The sequence below is a fragment of the Bombus terrestris genome, chromosome 2 (assembly GCF_910591885.1).
Source record: "Bombus terrestris chromosome 2, iyBomTerr1.2, whole genome shotgun sequence".
NCBI classification, from domain to species: domain Eukaryota; kingdom Metazoa; phylum Arthropoda; class Insecta; order Hymenoptera; family Apidae; genus Bombus; species Bombus terrestris.
The window spans coordinates 1,542,796-1,560,997 of NC_063270.1; the positions used below are offsets into that span (position 1 = coordinate 1,542,796).

The following is an 18,202-nucleotide window of genomic DNA, read 5'->3' on the forward strand; positions in this document are numbered from 1 at the left end:
ATATCATCTGCCAACTGCCCGTGCAGCGCACTGATATAGCGGATTTCTCTCACGCAACGCGACCCCATAACTCGACGACGTAACAACCGTCCTCTATTGAAACACACATTCCATCGTTGCGCCTTTAAATCTTCTATCCAGGATAATCCATACATACAGTATCTCGAAACTCCTATAACGGCGTTGCATCTCGTCATCCTCGTTCGACGGGATCACGAAGTCGCGATCCAGGGAACGTAACCGTGCGATCTATCGTTCGAAAGGTTTCGAAGAACATTGCAGCTGACCGGATGCAACGGGTTCGAGAATTGCGAGTCGTCGAAACGAAGTTGTTGGGACTGGAAACGGTTAGAAGAGGAAAGAAAGAAAGAATCGCGGGTTAACGTAAGCTCGAGGAACGAATACGATATCGTTGCAACGAGATTCTGATCGACTCTGGTATCCACCTACCTCGCGACCGCTTCTCGATCGCGAAACCGCAACCAGGCCTGGCCCCGAATGGATTCGAGAAGATGCTGTGTGCCCTAATGGCCGAGTAGAATCGAATGCACCGGGGCTCGTTTTGCTTCTTCTCTTTTTCGCTCGCAAAAACTTTCTTTTCTTCCTTCTCGTGGCACTCGGCCTCGTCATCGTATCGATCTACCGCGGAGATCATTTTGCGATTGCTCTTGGCGAACAAAGAGAACAGGAAATCTACGTGTGTACTTACTATTTCAGACAGGAATGTTCGTTCTAAAGCGAAAGAGAGTTGATCAGATATTAAAGTAATGTTCCTCTTATGCCCGTTTCTAAGTTTTACGACAGATGTTTAAATGACAAAAGAGTCGTAATTAGTCACAGCCTTTTTATTTGAATTACTTGGAAATCACTTTGGTCAATTACAAAGCGGTAATTTCACAGACATTATTATTTAAATTTGGAATTTACAATTAATTATGCCATTTCTTTTTTGCGATAATTAAGTTTACGAGGGTAAGTTGTTCGTTTTCTGAGAATTGAACGTTAATCGTGTACCTAAACAATAAAATTATCAAGCTTACAAAAAGTGAAGTCATTTAACATCATGAGATTATATAAAAGGTTAAGGATATGTTTAATGTCTAACTTCTCGATGGTGTTTTACGTATGTGAGCAAGTTTTCGACTCTCAATTGCTATGCTTCGATCATCTCTACGAGCGTCACGTTTTATTTTAACGACTGAGTGTGTATTTTCAAACTAGTAGATTTTATCGAGTCGTTTGAACGACTGAAAAAATTCGATCTTCGTCAATCAGTTAATCGATAGGCGGCCGATAGGATTGAGACAGATACGCGTCACGCTTCAGTTATATGCGTCCTTCATCAACTCGTCTCTTTTTTTTTATTATCTTTTTCCACTCTTTTTCATCGTAATGTTTGTAATAGAATTCGTTTTATGGCTTATACATCGAACGCATTTACGATCGCGCGGATCTTTTTACGAGATTATTGTTCGTGATTCGACACCGTTTTGCAAAGGAATTTTCAAACGATCGTCTTTTAAATGCATCTCGCGATATATCATCGTTGTAACGGAGCAACGATGTTAATGAATGATACCTAAGAGCAACGTCGCGGTTTGACGGGCTGCGTAGTCTACGAACATAGTAAAGCAATAGACCGATAATTTATTAGATGATTACAGCGCTTACGCGTGTAAATGACAAATTATTATAAACTGTCGACAAACTGTCTGTTTTGTCAAAGATAACGCGACTGGATGACGATATTGTATCTTTAGTCGATGCTCAGCTTTCTCTGTGCAAATAATATTATTGTTGCTAAAGAAATCAGAATCGCTGCAAGAATTCCTTTATCCTTTATCGTGGAATAGATTTTTTGTATTTCTGTCGATAAAAACTTCAGCTCAACTTCAAAACCTAATATGTAATTCCAATATAAACGATGAAAATGGGCAAAAAGATGTCTGGGTCGAGAAAAGCGTGGCGAGAACGATGAGTTGGAACGAAATCGGCTGGCTGCAGACTCGATTCCGCAAGAATGGTGGTTGTATTAGAAGCGACTCGCGCAATTCGACTCTAATCGCGTGGTCGAAGACGTGATTGTAATAACAAATCTTGAGCAAGCCACGCCTATTTACCATTATCATTCGCTGGACTATGGATAAGAAACGAAATAGCAACGATCGGATCCAGATGGTCGTGATTGCGATCGTAACGTCCAATCCAGCGACACGCAATTGGCAACGTGATTTTCTGGTAATCAGTGCTCGCATTTATTTCTGCTTTTCCCGTTTAAATTGTTTCCCGTTCGCTCGTTCACTGGTCTTGCGCTAACTCGATCGATCGGTCGCGAGTAGAAACGTTTACGAAATTTAATGGGAAAAAATTAGCGCTTTGAAGTAGCAATCTAAAACGTGAATCGTGAGAAAAAGAGTGAAAGTTCAATGTTGCAACAGATTTTATTATTCGATTTCTTTCACTATAGAAATTTAAATATGAATTATTTAACAAAAGCAGTATTATCTTTTAAAAAGTAATGTAACTCAGCGACGTATGGTTATCTTATCTGATATTATTCTTACGTGTATGTATATGTATAAATGATATGTTATAGAACACGTCGACCGATGTTTAAGCGAGAAAATGATATTTGATTCTTCTATAATTTTTAATACTTCGCTATGTATTATTAACTTTACATTATGTTGGAAATTATTATAAATTATTATAAATTAATTAGTTTTTTCTATGCTTTTCCAATAGTATGCTTTTAAACGACGCAAAAATATGATTAATTTGTCTTTCTCTGCCCGTTTTTCTTTCTCTGCCCAAATACATGTACACATTTATACGAATATAGTTTTTCTAATGTTTTTTCTAGCGATCAATGAAATGTGTGTTAATTAAATACCTATTAATAAATGGAAATTGTATTTGTCAGCGAAAAAAAAAACAGATACAACTAAAGAGGTTCTCGTCACACCAGTTTTTTTCTCTAATATATGCGTGATACACTTTAGTACCTGATTCTATGAGTACCATAATGACAGATAGTCTTACCTACTGGATACAGTAGAAAAAAAGATTACGCAGACACAAGAAGCAAGTAAGAGCACACAACTGTTAAAATTTGTATACATACCTTAGCCAGTTCGCTACATTAATTTGTAACATTGGAAAAGTACACTCGTAATTTCTCTTCAATCTCATTACCCTGTTCTCATCAAATGCTCTTATATCCTCTAGAACTCTCTCGCTTATCTTAGCTTAAATTATTTAATTATATTTCTCATACGTTTATTTCGCCTATATAGTGTCATATTACATGTTGTTTATGTACTAAACTGAAAAAACAGATGAAAAAGAATGTATTTAAATGACAGATATACATTAAGCAAGTTTCCGCTACTATTCGCAGCGGAAATTATACCGATGTAAATACTCGTTAATTTATCATGTATCAAGTTCTTCCTACGTTGTAAGCCTAAAAAACTTTTTAATAAAATGATACTGATATCGCATGCATACATATGTATAAGGGGTTTTAATCTGCACAGAGTATTATCTACCAAATTTGCATATACAATACTATACATTATTAATAAATCACATATATAATAATACTGCTACTACTATTATTGCAATATATAAGTAGTAATTATATTAATAAATCAATTTCGTTACACGCGTGAAAAAAAGTATGTATAGATGAAAATACAGACGATAGCGGGAAAAACAAAGCAACGAAGTCTATTCGGTTTCCTAGCAATCCTTATCCTTACAATTTTACGTCTAGAGAGCGAAAATCTGATCAGAGGATGTAATTCTGTGGATAGAACAATTAGGCGAGAACCTCTGAATCTTTCTAATGACGAACATCGGAGACATCATAATTCCGAACCAATTACCTGTTGCAATCTCTTTGAAAAGTGTGTACCTAAAGTGTGTCGCAAAAAGTAAGCGATGATAGGTATACTCATCAAACATAAAGTATATGTAGCTGTTATAATATACAATTAGGTTGTAATGAAATGACTGTTTTATTTCGTAGTATTATCACAGCAATTTACTGCAATTACTAAATTGCAATTTAAACAGCAAATTGTAATTACTTTTTGCTCATGACGAGTATACTCGTCAAAAACAGCTAACTGGTTAAAGTCAAATATAGGTAGAAATAACTAAATTTTCGTGAAACTATTAATAAATTTTGTCGGTTTCTGGATTAAAGTTAGATGGAAGAAACACAGGATGAATGTAAATTGTCTTGGAGCGAGCTGATTTTTCACATGTCCCGAAAACGTAAGGCGAGTAGATCAAGCGAGTGGAGTCTATGTAAACGACGGGAACGCTGGCGAGAAAATCGAGCGGAGATAAGCGGATACAGGTAGGCCGGGGCGACAGGGACGTCGTGCCATTTGTACAGCAATATATTATCCAAGCCAGTATTATGTCGTATCGTACAGGTTGGATGGCCTTTACCATCAGGGACATTGTGCGGATCCCATACGTGGCCACATATTGTGGGACACGGCCGCCGCTATCTGCATCCGGCAGAGACACCCTTACAAGAGACGTGAAAATATGCTCAAAGATTTCTCCGGGGAACGTCAATGCGTCTCACACCCGAAAGACGTATTCACCGTTATCGAGTAATCCTTCTCTAATCTGAAAAATGTATCGCGCCGCGCTGTGCCGTTCGACGATCGCGTTCGGCACGCGAATACACATTAACTCGAATAGGGTAAGCTGTCGCGTCTATTGCTATTCTGTTTGGATCTTTTTATCGTTCCCGAATGGATTCGTGATAGGATACTAGGGAGTTAATAGTACGCCTGTTGATTTGACGTTGCTGTAATTAAGCTTAGATATTGAGATCAAAAGAGGAAAAGAAAAAGAAAAGGATTGATGCAGCAGGGTAAAATGAGATTACATCGAAGCTTGCACATCTCATTTTCTCTTTATAAGAAATAGGATACAAATTTTGTAATATGGAGAATTAAAATTAGGTCTGATTGAAATTAAATATTATAACGAAATTCGAAATAAATTGAAATTAAAAATATTACATTCTAAAATTTACCTTGGAATTTGTGATCTCTTTACATCGTCTCTTAGCGATAAATAAATTCGTGACAATACGTCGTTTGTTTTTTCAAGATATTAAATTCTAATTACGTGCCTGGTTCATGCAATCGAGAACTTCATAAAATATGAAATTGATAAGTTTGACTTCTGAGCGGTTCAATTATATCATCGAGCTCCAATCAAAAATATTTTATCGGCAATTAAACAGATTTATGATAATCATAACGGCAGATAACTGACTACAGAATTGTCGTCGAAAGTTGAAATTACAACAAATTGCGACAGAATATTCAACCACGCGTAAGCAAAGCTCTTGCAAATTTCGAATTTCGTCCTTTTCGTTTTTTGCTTCAAATTTCCAAGTACTTTACACGCTCGTATATCTCGTTTATAGAGCACGCCCGGTCTATTTTTATTCAGGTAACACATTGTAAATCACGAGAAACGCGCAGCGTTCCACTTTCATAGAAGCATTCGAACGCGTCGCGCTCGTTCTCCTCGAAATTCCCCCGCTTACGTCACGATATATCGAGCAGCGTTCTTGTAACACGGCCGACGTATCTCCCCTTGTATCCTGACACGGGGAATGCGTCGAACGAGTTCGTTAACCATTCTCCTTTTTGCTCGTTCCGCACACGGTCGCCTCTTTCTTCCCTATTGGACATGGATCCACGCTGTTTTCGGCAGTGATCTCATAATTACGTACGTGGGTGGCTTTCTCGCACCGATTTTTACTTCTTCGGCACTCTGTGCTCGTTCGATAACTTTTGCACGAGTAACTCCGTTATCGAACAATTTCAAAATAATTACAATGTTGAGATAAAAACTTCTTTACACGAAAGTTTTTATTGTATCACGTCTGATTAGATAACTATTATTAAGAAAGTCACTGTCGATAATTAATAGAATTAGTGAACGAGACAATTTTTTAATTATTTATCGTAAAGGGATTTTCAAAAGCCGAATTAAAGAATATCGAACAATTTTCTAGTTGTTTGATTTTCAAATGTTATTACGCTCTGTACATACACACAAACAAGTCTCTGTCACATATCGTCTCATAAATTCGTCGATACTTGCCAACGATTCGCTGCGAATTTTTCTCAGAAATGGAATTATATCACAGTCACTTGGCGTAGAGTTTCATGCGTAATTAAAATCACTTAGACAATTTAACTTGAAAAAGAAAAAAGAAAATAAGAGAAACTTATAGGAAACGAAATCACAGCAGCATCCGTCGAAGCTGGACAGGTGCGCGAAATGTGCAAGGAGGAAGAGGAAAAAAGAGCTGATCTGTCTTCGCATGCCGGAGGGACCAGCCTCCTTTGGAAACTGCGATTCCAAGGTCCGTTGTTGCCAGTTACTATTCATCTGATCCGAATATTTTTACTCGTTAAAGTCTGATATCGATCCTAGCGATAATAAGGGCGCGTATCTCAGAAGCGAGGATTGTTTCGCGAATACGCGATGAAAATATAAAGGGAATGGATTAAAGTCACATTCAATACGAAAGGTGAGAAATATTTTAGTAAAATATTATGTGAAATGTTTTGATTTATTTTTTATAAGAAATATAATGCTACGAGTTTATTAAGACAACGGGAAAGTGGTTAATTGAATGTCGGTATGCTTTTAAAAAATTGTCATATCGAATAATTCGGCATATTTATTGTCACTCAACAATGTCGCGGTGTAATCGACGAGACACGACTTTAAAAGGTATTAAGTACTTTCATTTACTCTGGCATGATCATTTTCTCGAGAAGGAACATTCATAATTATGATACTATGATCGGAGGCAACTATAGGCGCAACAAAGATATTTCTGGCAAATTGGTATTTATAACGTAATCGTTAGGAATGAAAGCGTAATTCACGACCGATTACTGTTCAGTTATTCCGCTATAAATCCGCAGTCGAAGCTGTTAGCTTCGTTTCGTTTGTTGGTTTTTGCGCGAATATTAAGTCGCGGCATAGAACATGAGGTAACAGAACAACGTATGCTCTAAGCAAGTTTATTGCAGTTTAAATTATATACCGCCGCTAACTGTTCCAACAAAACATTCTTTCTTAATGAGCGTCTTATTTCACGTTCGCCGTTGCTCATATTTGGGTTAACATATGGAGGAATGTTCCCCTATATGCGATCCTGTCATAGGATGCCGACATTTTTTTCTTTATTTCAGCACGCGCACGTTATTCATAAAAATATCGGACATCAATCTCCTAATCGTTACGAGGGAACGAAATGAAAATCACGATTTTAATTGAGCTTCATGGTGCATTCTAACGGCATCAAAGTTAATAGAAGTTCGAATTCCAAAGTTTACGGGCTTTCCTCGGAGCTTCAAATTACTTTGAAAATAAGATTAATATCAATCAATTGATACGTCTTTTGTGATCACGTCATATTTTAACAGAAGATAGAAATACATCTAAAAGGAGAAAAGATCCAATCTACTAAATTTGACTGTTTGTTGGAATTCAATTACGACGAGCAGCATCATAACATTTCGATTAATCCTAGAAGTTCCCTTTAAAAGACTTCACTTGCAACCGACATATCGCGATCATTGCCACAACTTCGAGAGAGTATCGTCACGTTTACTATACCGTCAGTTTTTGCGGCGTAAAACAGTCCCTACTCACGTCCGATCTTCGATTCATCGAACACGCGCTAAAAGCATTCAGGCGTATCCTGAAGAGACGAAGAAACGTTTGAATCGCTCATAGCTCTACTTATAGCATGCTAATTGGAAGAATGGCAAGAGAACGAGGATAGTTGCGGAGGAAGATAGAGAAACCAAGGGTGTACGAGGGGGAGAGAAGGTGAGACCGGTCCGGCGCAATTTACCAGTCGATCGAACGGTCGCGAGCGGTCAGAGGAACGCACTCGCCGAGGTATCGCACAAGCTAAGGAGTTGGTGGCGATTTAAAGCCGGTGACCAAGGAATAAGCTTCGAGGTGTCGACGTCTACTGTCACAGCAACGCCACGCGTTCGCGCAAACCGTCGACACGCAACGTGAAACCGAGCTTATGACTCGCGTGAACGACTATGAACGGCGGCGATATCGTCCACCGCATACCGCATGAATCGACTGATAGTGAGAGTAATGGCGCGAGAATTAGCGAAACTGACAGCAAGGAAGACGGACCTTGCTATTCCGAGATTCGTTGATGGAAAATATCGAAGTATGTGTGAAGCAATCGCGAGTGTGTCGCTCCTATTTAACTCTTCCACCCGTTTATTATCGCTTATTATAGAGAAGGATATGCGAGAATACCGGAGACAGAGTAAAACAAGCACGAAGAAAGCGTACAGGCTAGCGTGCTTCTCCGAGGAAGGACCAAGTTGATCGAATGGAATCGTGCATGAACAAGATAGAAGCAGGATGAAAGGGAGTGGATCGGGAAAAAGATAGAGGGAAAAGGATATCGAGTACGCGTGCACGAGGCAAAGACTCGGACTGGTAAATAGTAGAACAAAGCTGGTTCTCAGTGTTTTCCGGCTAGGGAATAGGATAGATATCGCCCATATCTATCTTGATACGATGTCTTGAGAGCATGAGACGGTAGCAACGGTCGGCGAGACAAAGAAGCGACGAGCGGTTCTCGGTCGTGGTTGAACGGAGACAAGTTGCTGCGCTGCCTGTCGAGGTGGGGAATCATCGACAACGACGGTGGACAGTCATGGCGAGGAAGAGAAGCTCTGAGGAAGCTCGTGGAAGAGAAGGGGAGACCGTGTGTTCGCTCAGAGAGGACAGCTGGTATCGACGGCGACGGCGTTCTCTCGTGAAGGTGATACCGATGGCATCGGCCGTGGTAGCGTGTTCGGCGTTGCGTCGGTGGTGGTGGCCGAGGATGCTGGTTATGGTGGTGGTGGTGGCCGAGAGGACGCGGAGGTAGTGGTGGTGGTCCAGCGGGCATATCGTGCGGGCCCGACACTTGCTCTCGACAAGAGCAGGAGAGAGATTTGCCCCCTCCTGCCGCGGGCGGCGCCACTCGAGGAGATCCTTTCCTCTTTTCGCCTCTAGGCCATTCTCGAGAGGCGCGCGCGGCAACGCGGTGTCGCACGATCGGTCCTCGTCGACCTTCGATTGAATACGCGCGCTTCTACGTGTTTCTACCAGGCTTTTCGCGCATCGACTTTTCCAAAATTGCGACACGTTGCACAGCGATCCGGAGTCCGCAGGTTATCTTCTCGACCGTTCCCTCTCGGTCTCGTGTGGCTGTCTTCGTGCTACCGTGACCGCCCTCTCCGCCCCCACGTGACACTGGCGGCCACGTGACTCAGATCGAGACCGTGGATCTTCGTCGTAGGACGTCAACATCCGTCGCACGACGCCCGAGGGATTCGCCGTTCCTCTCAACGCACTCTCGCCCGAGGATGTTTCGACGTGGATATTGATCGGTTGCGTTACGTCTGCTCACGTTGTTTCCGATGTGGATCGTATCGGCCATCGATAAAGAAAACGCGTGTGTTACTTGTTGCTACATTGTGTCTGCGGAGCCAGGGAATTTCAGGCTATCACGGGACACGCTAACGAAGTCATCGAAGGACAACAAATTCGATCGGCGATTAGCTAGAAATATGAATGAATGGAAACGATGATTGGTGATCGTGTTATGGAACGAGGTGATAGATACAGCTTCATCGACATCAACTTGTTATCAGTGATAATTTTAGAAATCAATACGTAAACTGTCACGTTTAATCGAATACAGAAAAGGAAGCCAGAATTTAATACTTTTGATCAATTAAAACGTAAATTATGAATATGCGCGAATTGTGGTCCACGAGGTTTCGAGCACCGAAATCAGAAGTCGTGATGCCGATAGAAAGAGTGCGGGTATCGATCGGTGCAATCCTATTACCGGTAGCGGTGCGCGACTCGATTCCACGGTGAAATCGGGCCAAACAGGCTAAGTTGAATGTTAGAACAGTAGTAAGCAAGGAACGTACGTCACGAGCTTGACTCGCCACGTGACTGTTCGCAACTGGCTACGTTTTTACGTCTTTTCAGGACATTTGTGCTCGGCTCTCGCGGAACCGCCTCCTTCTTCCGAATGATCTAATTGCGTTGACTCGTTGCGAGTGCATTCGTTCTGTCACTTTCGTGCGTCATACTATAGTTTTTGCTAATATCACGCAGTCATGGACATCGATCAACGCGACTTCGCTCGCATTTTCGAGCGACGATACAATGTCGATCGCGTCGTTTAATGCGAATCACACCGAACGAAGATATAGTTACGCGGTGACGACCGTGTTATTAAACTGCACGAAGAGATCGCCCGCAAGAATTCAGGTTTCTACGTCATCGATCAGCGAAACCGGTGGAAAGTCAGAGACTTTAATGCCCGCAGAGACGCGCGCCGCGGGATCGTTTTACGTCTGGTTTTAAAGTTGCGTGCTCCACACACACGTGAAGCGATTTCGTTCCAGTCGCTTGTTGACTGAAAGTCGATCGTTTCGTCGACGAATCTTACTACCTCCGGTAAATTTGGTTTCGGAATACATATAAACACAAGCCAAAAGTGTGTAAACTTTATAATCATCTTAATTAAAACATAAACCGAGCTTCAATCAAGCTGCGAAGAAACATAATTCGTGCGTATCACTTCACAATAAGACACTCGAACGAGGATTTTTAACGAATTCCAAATAATCGTTAATTTTATCTCCGCGACCATCGAGTCGAAATCTTTAAACACCTGTTCACGATCGGAATTCGCGAAGTTTCTCGTTTCGTATACAAGTACTCGTCGGCAGGTATTCCTGTTCGATTCAACGACCGATCATCCGGAGGAAAAAGAGGGTCAGCCTGGTTTGGAAAATTGGATGTGCTCTGGCCGGGGTCCTGTTTAGCGGTGAGCGGCACCGTTATCGGGGACAGGCGATTTATCAGCCCATTGTCTTGGGGCGGGGTGAACGCGAACTCGATTATCGGGATTCGCCACGAATGTACGAATCGTACTGGGATCGTCAAATCTGGTGGCTTTAACAAACATAGACGCGGATGTATGCGCGAGGAGGAAACAAGCTTGTATAGAAGAAAGTGATTAATGGGAGGAAGTCTCAACGAGTATAACTCTGATAAAATGTCAACGAAGCGATGTTCATAGGAGAAGATCGATTCGAATGGAAAGTGATTAATAGACCTGGAATCGTGTCTCAGATTGAAACCGTGGGAGGAAACTCTCGATCATCGATGACAATCTAATTAGTTTCCTTTTAAGAGTGTTTAATAGCAGCGCTGTCTATTGAAATAATTTTGTAAATCATCGTTGAAAAAAAAAACATCCAGGTCAGATGTATCTATTTAATCGTTAAAACGAATCGTCGAACAAACGATCACGTGAATAGAAAAGGGAATTGGGCACCGAAGGAAGGCTCTATGAACGTGCATCCGTACTCACTGGATGAGTGGAGGTGCCTCGTTGCCACCTCTTGGCAACCGACGCAAATTGTCCCGTCGAAGACGAGACCCGACTGTCCGCGAATTCTGGTGATCGTGACCGAGGAAGCATCTGTGCCGGGAAAAGTGGCTCATCATGTCCGTGCTGGAAGCGGGTGAAGCCGACAGGTCGACGATGTCACCGCTGGACGAAGTCGTGTCCCCGACGAGCGTCGAGTCGGAACTGATGGTTACCGACATGTTGGACGAGCACGAGACCACGCTGAACGAACATAGAGACGGCAAGCGTAAGAGAGACACAGACGGCGAGGAGCTCACACCCAGGAAATTGCCCTCACTCACCAGGAACAACAACGACGTGGGCTTTGTCCTCGAGGAGAGCGCCGACGACGATCTCCACGAGGACAGGGATGATGTAAGTTTTTCCCTTTTCACCTTTCTTTTTCACCTTTCTTTTTCACACTAGGAAACGATTTTATTTATTTTGCGATAAACAGCTGAGTTTTAAGGACATTGGCTGTGTTGATTAATATCATTGATTACATTTCCTGATTCACATTATTCGATTCGACATTGAATACAGCTAATGGATAGGATTATTTTAAAGAGAAACACGGCAATGAAAATTCAAAAAGGGTGTTTATATAGTAAATACTTTCTGAACGAAAATTCTTTAATTAATTTTTAAATGCATTGTTCATAAATCATAAAGTATATGCAATTCTGAATACTTCAAACTATTTATGAAAGCTGAAAACCGAGACGCGAAGCTCTTTCTTTCAAAATCACGTGGATGTACGCGTCATGGATTCCGACAAAAAGGAATCGAAGTTAACATCGATAACACTTAATAACATGTGGAAGCATTGATTGCGCGACGTTATTTCTCCCTGTTCGCACAGACATTTCGACTCGACGCGAAAAATGAATATATCGGATGCCATATCACGAAACTTGAGAATACATAGAACGGTGGTATGTGGCAGCGTTTCAGTGACATTTATCCTCTTTTAAAACGTACTCCATAACCCTATTCGACGGACGGCTCTCAAACTACATTGCGTAGAAACTAAATTCTCACGTGGCAAGTGAAAGACCAGCTGTCGGTTGAAGTGTCCGCCTACGCATGGTTATACCTGCTCCACTGTCGTGAGAGTATTCAACTCTGACATACGGCAACAAATCAGGTGTCCGGATTCAGGACTATCATAAAACGAAGCTATTAGCGCGTCATCTTTACAGTCCAGGAAGCTCGATGCACGACCGCTCCTTATTTAGCTAAAGCGCCCTTTCCTTCATTCGAGTCGGAGACTGTCCTGTTTCTGAAGTGTTTCTCGAATCGAAATTTTACGTTTTACGTCTTTAGAAATATTCGAAGATAGTGGTTTTGTATGATTTATTGGGGATAACTGGGAACATGGAAAAGTGCTCCCAAGTTAGAAATTTTGTTTGATTGAAATCCCTTTCCCTTGCTTCTATCTGTTCCAATGAAACGATCGTTGAGTAAAAGATGTCTTTTCATTGAAAATGTTATGTTTAATACCACTAGAAATATATAATGTACAGTTTATTGAAGGTAATTGGTAATATAAAAAAAATTCTAATATTACGAAGTTTTCATTTCTTTTTTTAATTTCACTAATGATAGTAACTGCGATAAACATTTTTGGAGCCTGAGTAATTTCATCCATGCGATATTGTACTAATGATAGAAAAGCAGCAAATTATAATAGCCGTTCTTCTAATCTAGGAAGACCTTTCTACAACTTGTTCTAAACATATTGGGTTATTTAAAAATGATAGCTTGTTAGTACAAATTATCTCATACCGCAATATGGGATGTAACTCAAAGCAGTTATCAGACTTCTTCCAGCGCATAACGAAGCGCGCATAATCGTTTATTACGTCATACTGTAACGTTATAATTGCTATCGTAAAGACGACGCACACATTGCTTTAAAGTATTCATCAAGTGGCGTGTAGCGGAAATATCTAGAAACGGGACATTAAAAATAACATTCGTACGTTTATTGCATCGACGTCTCGGTGAACAATATCTCCCATCACCTTCAAGCGAAGAAAGTCGAAAAATGTAGCCAACAATCGTTGGACGAAGCAGAGCAGTAAATCTTGACTTCTCTAAAATTATTTTATCTCATGCTGCTTTTCAACAGACATCATACTTGCTAAATTTTACGCTCGTCATAAAATCCTCCATTACCCGTCTGAACCATCCACGAATACCATTCGCACGTCCTTGATTGATTCTTTCTCATAGTGAACTTTAGTTCCTTTTTAGGTAGTCCCTAATTTGTTGAATTTTGAATTAAAAAACTGCTAAAATATAAAAGGTCGCGATAGGTGATGAATATCATAAGTATTCGCAATTCTTTCTGAATGTCATCATCGATTCTTCCCCCTTTCTTTATCTTATTTTCGTTTTACTTCTAGTTTGCTAAAATTAATTTTATACATAGGCAAATGTTTATTTTACTTTTAATCTATAGAAATACCTACATACTTCTATAGCGTCGTTCTTTGAAAAGATCACAAGATATCGCAATAAAATTCAATAGATCATACTTCAAAACATTATTCCTTCGAAGTTTCGGATGGACGTTAAAATATTTCTTGATACTGTAACAAGTTAAAATTACAGAAGACAACAGAATTGATTTATTCTCATTTTTCATTTTTATTATCCTCATCGTGGATAATACTTTATTCAAATCCCTATCTCGATCTTTCGATCGTTTAAACGATCTAATTATCAGAAAAGTTATCTCGAGATAGGGATCGCGCACGAGATAAGTGATCGACGGTGCTCCTCCTCTCTGATTGGGCATCGCGATCGTTCGAGGAAGCGATGCCTCTGACCACTCTCGAAAACGGGGACAGAGGCCAGTGAGACGCGCTCACGCGTAGGCAGGATTGTCGTAAGATACAAGCCCATGTGCGAGGTCACGAAACGGGTTTCAGGAAAAATCTACGCGGGATCCTGAGATGTGACCACGCTATCCTATAACTACAGTCCTGCCACTGTTCGATGCAGCGATCCGACGCTATTAGAAGTTCCATTAACCGCTTTTCGTGCCGATACCTGTCCACGTAAGAAAATTTTCTCCCGTGAATGGTTTCTCTTGTAGCAGGTGTACCGTAGGATTCAGTGAATAAATTGTTGTATAGATTAGGTATATGAAAGCCAGGTATGTTTTAGACGAAATTGATGTATGGATTAGTCTGATTGAGATTACGAGACTCTTGGATCAATTGAACTGGGGGGTAATAGCTTTTTATATTTGAGAGAAGGTGGATGAAGTTGAAATTTTAAAACGATTTCCTTAATTTGTTCGAGAAAATTCATCAGATTAATTTCATCCAATTGGAGGAAATTAATAATTGTACTATGTATGATAATCAGATTTGAAACATGACAGGCCATGTTTTCATATTAGTTAGCTAATACCAGATGGTATTGCTACTTAAAGCAAAATTATATCTCAAATATGAAACATTCAACAGACCAAGTAACAATCATAGAATGAATTTATTTCATTTCAGAATTGTTTATCTATGCTATTAACAATCTTTTAAACTCGCTGTAAATCAATTTTTACAAGCGGTCAAAGTAGTGAAATAAAAAAGATGTCTGGAAATAATAAATATATTTGGAAAGCACAACGAAGAGTTAATATTTCTGAAATGCCTATAAAGGATATCTCAGTACTCGATTTAATTTGCGCATTGAGAACGCATAGAAGAGCGCATTGCGTAGAAACACCGGAAAGGATAATAGGCGAATATCGTCCGATGTTGATGTTGTAGTATGAAGTTATGGATAATTTATTTACGTAATCCTGAGATGTTACTGTTTTGTGTACACAGAATCCCAATGAAACGCGTTTACCTCCGTGCCAATTCCAGGATCTATAGAGGTAGCATCAGGGATTCCATTAGCCGTATTTCCAGTGGATGCGCCCGTAAAAATCATCCACGATCCTTCTCGACACGATTCTTTGCGCGAATGTTATCTCTAAATCTATCGTTGGTTCTTGCAACGTATAAAACTCATCTGCAAACTCTGACCGTAATACATATGTACCTATAACCCATCTTCTTCAGAAATGAACATTTTAAGGTATTTTAAAGGATCGATCGTCATCCAAATCTTTTAATCATTATCTTAAATGTTTAGTCGTCGATCTTCCTCTATCCAAAATTGACAGTTTCAAAGCTTTAATCGCTGCTCAGATCTTTGATCTCTATACTTTCTACACGTTAAAATAATGGCTACTATACAATTAAACAAACAGTTAAAGGTTATAGCGTGACTTTCACTTATCATGAGGTATCCTCCGATAAAAATGCGTGGTTTTCGTGTCTGGCTCTGAGCGTGCTCTTCCTGATTGGAAGCCGAAACGCACGTTATTAGTTTTAATTACGCCTGGTTATGAAAGCGTACCCTTGTCAGAGAAGAACAGCCGTAACTTAAATTCTCGATCAGTTTCGATGTTGTTAGAGGTGACTCGCAGTCGTGAACCTTTGATTAGTACTCGATGATGATTGGTTTTAGAGAGTTGGAGATTGGTACTTCGAACAGCTATGATATCATAAACACGTAACTAGTAATGAAATTTATAATAGGTACTTCTATGCACTATACGAACGCTCGATTATCTCTTACGCAATTCGCAAAAGAACTTCTTGTATAAGGATTAAAGTAAAAGTAAGAAGAAAATCGAGATAACAAATTTCAAATATCCTAACAAATTTTTAAAGAAGGAAAAGAGAAAAATGAATCGCAAGGATTAGAGGTTCGGCATAATATTTGATGTTCCGTAAAGATTTGCGGTGCAGAATATATTATACGAACACAGGAACATCGCAGCAAGGTGGTTTTGTCTCCTACGCATTTCTTATTACTGTGTAATAAAACACAAAAATCTCTTCATTTCCGACAAATTGAACGGCAAGTGAGAAGGTGGTTACGACACCTGTAATCTTCATAATCGTTCGCAATTTACCCGCCAACGAAAACGGTCACTCAGGATAATTTGCATACGATTCGTGCGAATAGTTTAACATTGTTTCATCGTTGCATCTGGCCGTTTATCTTCTACTTCAATGTGTATTTTCCTACAGAAGAACGCGTAAACTACCTCGATGAAGGATCTACTAATAACTCAATCTTCTATTCGTTATATAGAGTTATCCTGCAAATGGATAAATCACGAACATTATTTCTGATACAACTTATTGCAGAATATTATTTTCTTCGAAATCGAGCAAGATTATTTTAATTCTCGGGATTTTCAATATTTGAGATATAATTTTTTAACCACAGAAAAGCATAATTAAGTTGAAACTGACTTAAAGAACGTAACAGAATTAAAGCAATAATAACATACTGAATAATATAACGGTTCCTTGCTTCCTCTTTCTTCCTTTTGAATATTATCTATCTCGCCGTAAAAACTTGTACAAACTTTAACTAATGTAATCGAAGGAAGTCTTCCGTGTAATTTGATTTTTTTAAAACTATTTCGACGATTATAACTTAGACAGTGTTTTAATCAGTTAATTCTCTAGCTGCAGTGTATAATACTTTGAAGAAGAAAACTTTGAAAGTGTTTTCTTTGATGGAATAGTCGAATTCCGCTTCTATGTTGATATCAGTCTTCGTTTTAATATCAGTCATTTTTTTAACGTTTCGTGTCGAATGAAAAAATAGTATGTACACTTTACCATTAACCATGTACTTCCAGCGAAAATACCTTTCCAAAGATACAGCAAGATTTCGACGTACAAAGATATCGAAGAAAATGAGCCACACTTTTTATCCACTAGCATTACTTATTAAAACAATCGGTTACTTTAATCATCGACTCTCGTCGATACTTGTTCGATTCTCCATTCATCATCCACAATTCATTCATGAACCAAATTTACACTCAATACTCAAGAAACAAAAGAAAAAAGCGCAGGTCCCGTATATAATTTCATGTTTTCTTGATAATATTCGGTTTCGATCTTCTCATTGCACCAAAACAGCGATCGACGACAGTAAAAGGAATCGAGTCTAAATAACCAGAATTAAGGGAAGCAGCCGAGAACTGGAGTGCATGTTCCCCATTTTGTGGGGTACCATGTACCACCGGCTCAGCAACAGTGTGCCGGGAACGCGGGCCGGCTCAAGTAAAAACAAGCGGAAGCGTGTAATTTCTCCGATCGATGATTACTTAGGCCGTGTTACCGCCTAACGATGCAACAGGCCGATCGCGATAGCCCGGAAATCGCGCACGCATCGATTCTGCCGGTCGAAGCCGGATTATCATTCGCGAAGAATTTTAACCGCTACCTTCGCCGGCCACCGAACAATATATCAGCCGTCGTGGCCGGCGCACACGAGCCCGCCGTATGACTGTCATTATCTAAGATGCCACCGCGTGATTTATACGTGGCCTTTTGACTACCGAGTCAAGCCGCTGCGTTTTTTTTCTCGCGAAAATCTGTCGACTGGATAGGGGAAACGATTAGATAAACGTTTTCTTTGGGGATTTCTAGTCGATGGCTCCGACGAGGATTATCCATGTTCGACTGTGGTTTGGAAGTATCGAAGCTTTTGAAACCGAAGACGGCAATTTACGCGAGTCGCACAGAAGTTAAATTTTAATCGACTTCGTTGAGGTTCGTACGTGGTTTATCAGGAAAC

At 40.1% G+C, this 18,202-nt stretch overlaps 1 protein-coding gene across 4 annotated transcripts in view; it reads left to right on the forward strand.

Moving 5' to 3' along the window:
* LOC100647887 (transcription factor AP-2-epsilon) overlaps positions 1 to 18,202 on the forward strand; it is a 198,533-nt gene that overhangs the window by 107,375 nt on the left and 72,956 nt on the right. For 2 of the 4 annotated variants that reach the window (XM_012315183.3, XM_048414476.1), the window contains exon 1: positions 9,647 to 11,905. The exons of the other annotated variants lie outside the window; for them this stretch is intronic. In XM_012315183.3, coding sequence (XP_012170573.1) covers positions 11,627 to 11,905 — 279 coding nt within the window. In that variant the 5' untranslated portion in view covers positions 9,647 to 11,626. Of the gene's footprint in view, positions 1 to 9,646; positions 11,906 to 18,202 lie in introns of those variants that run through there. 4 annotated transcript variants of the gene reach the window in all.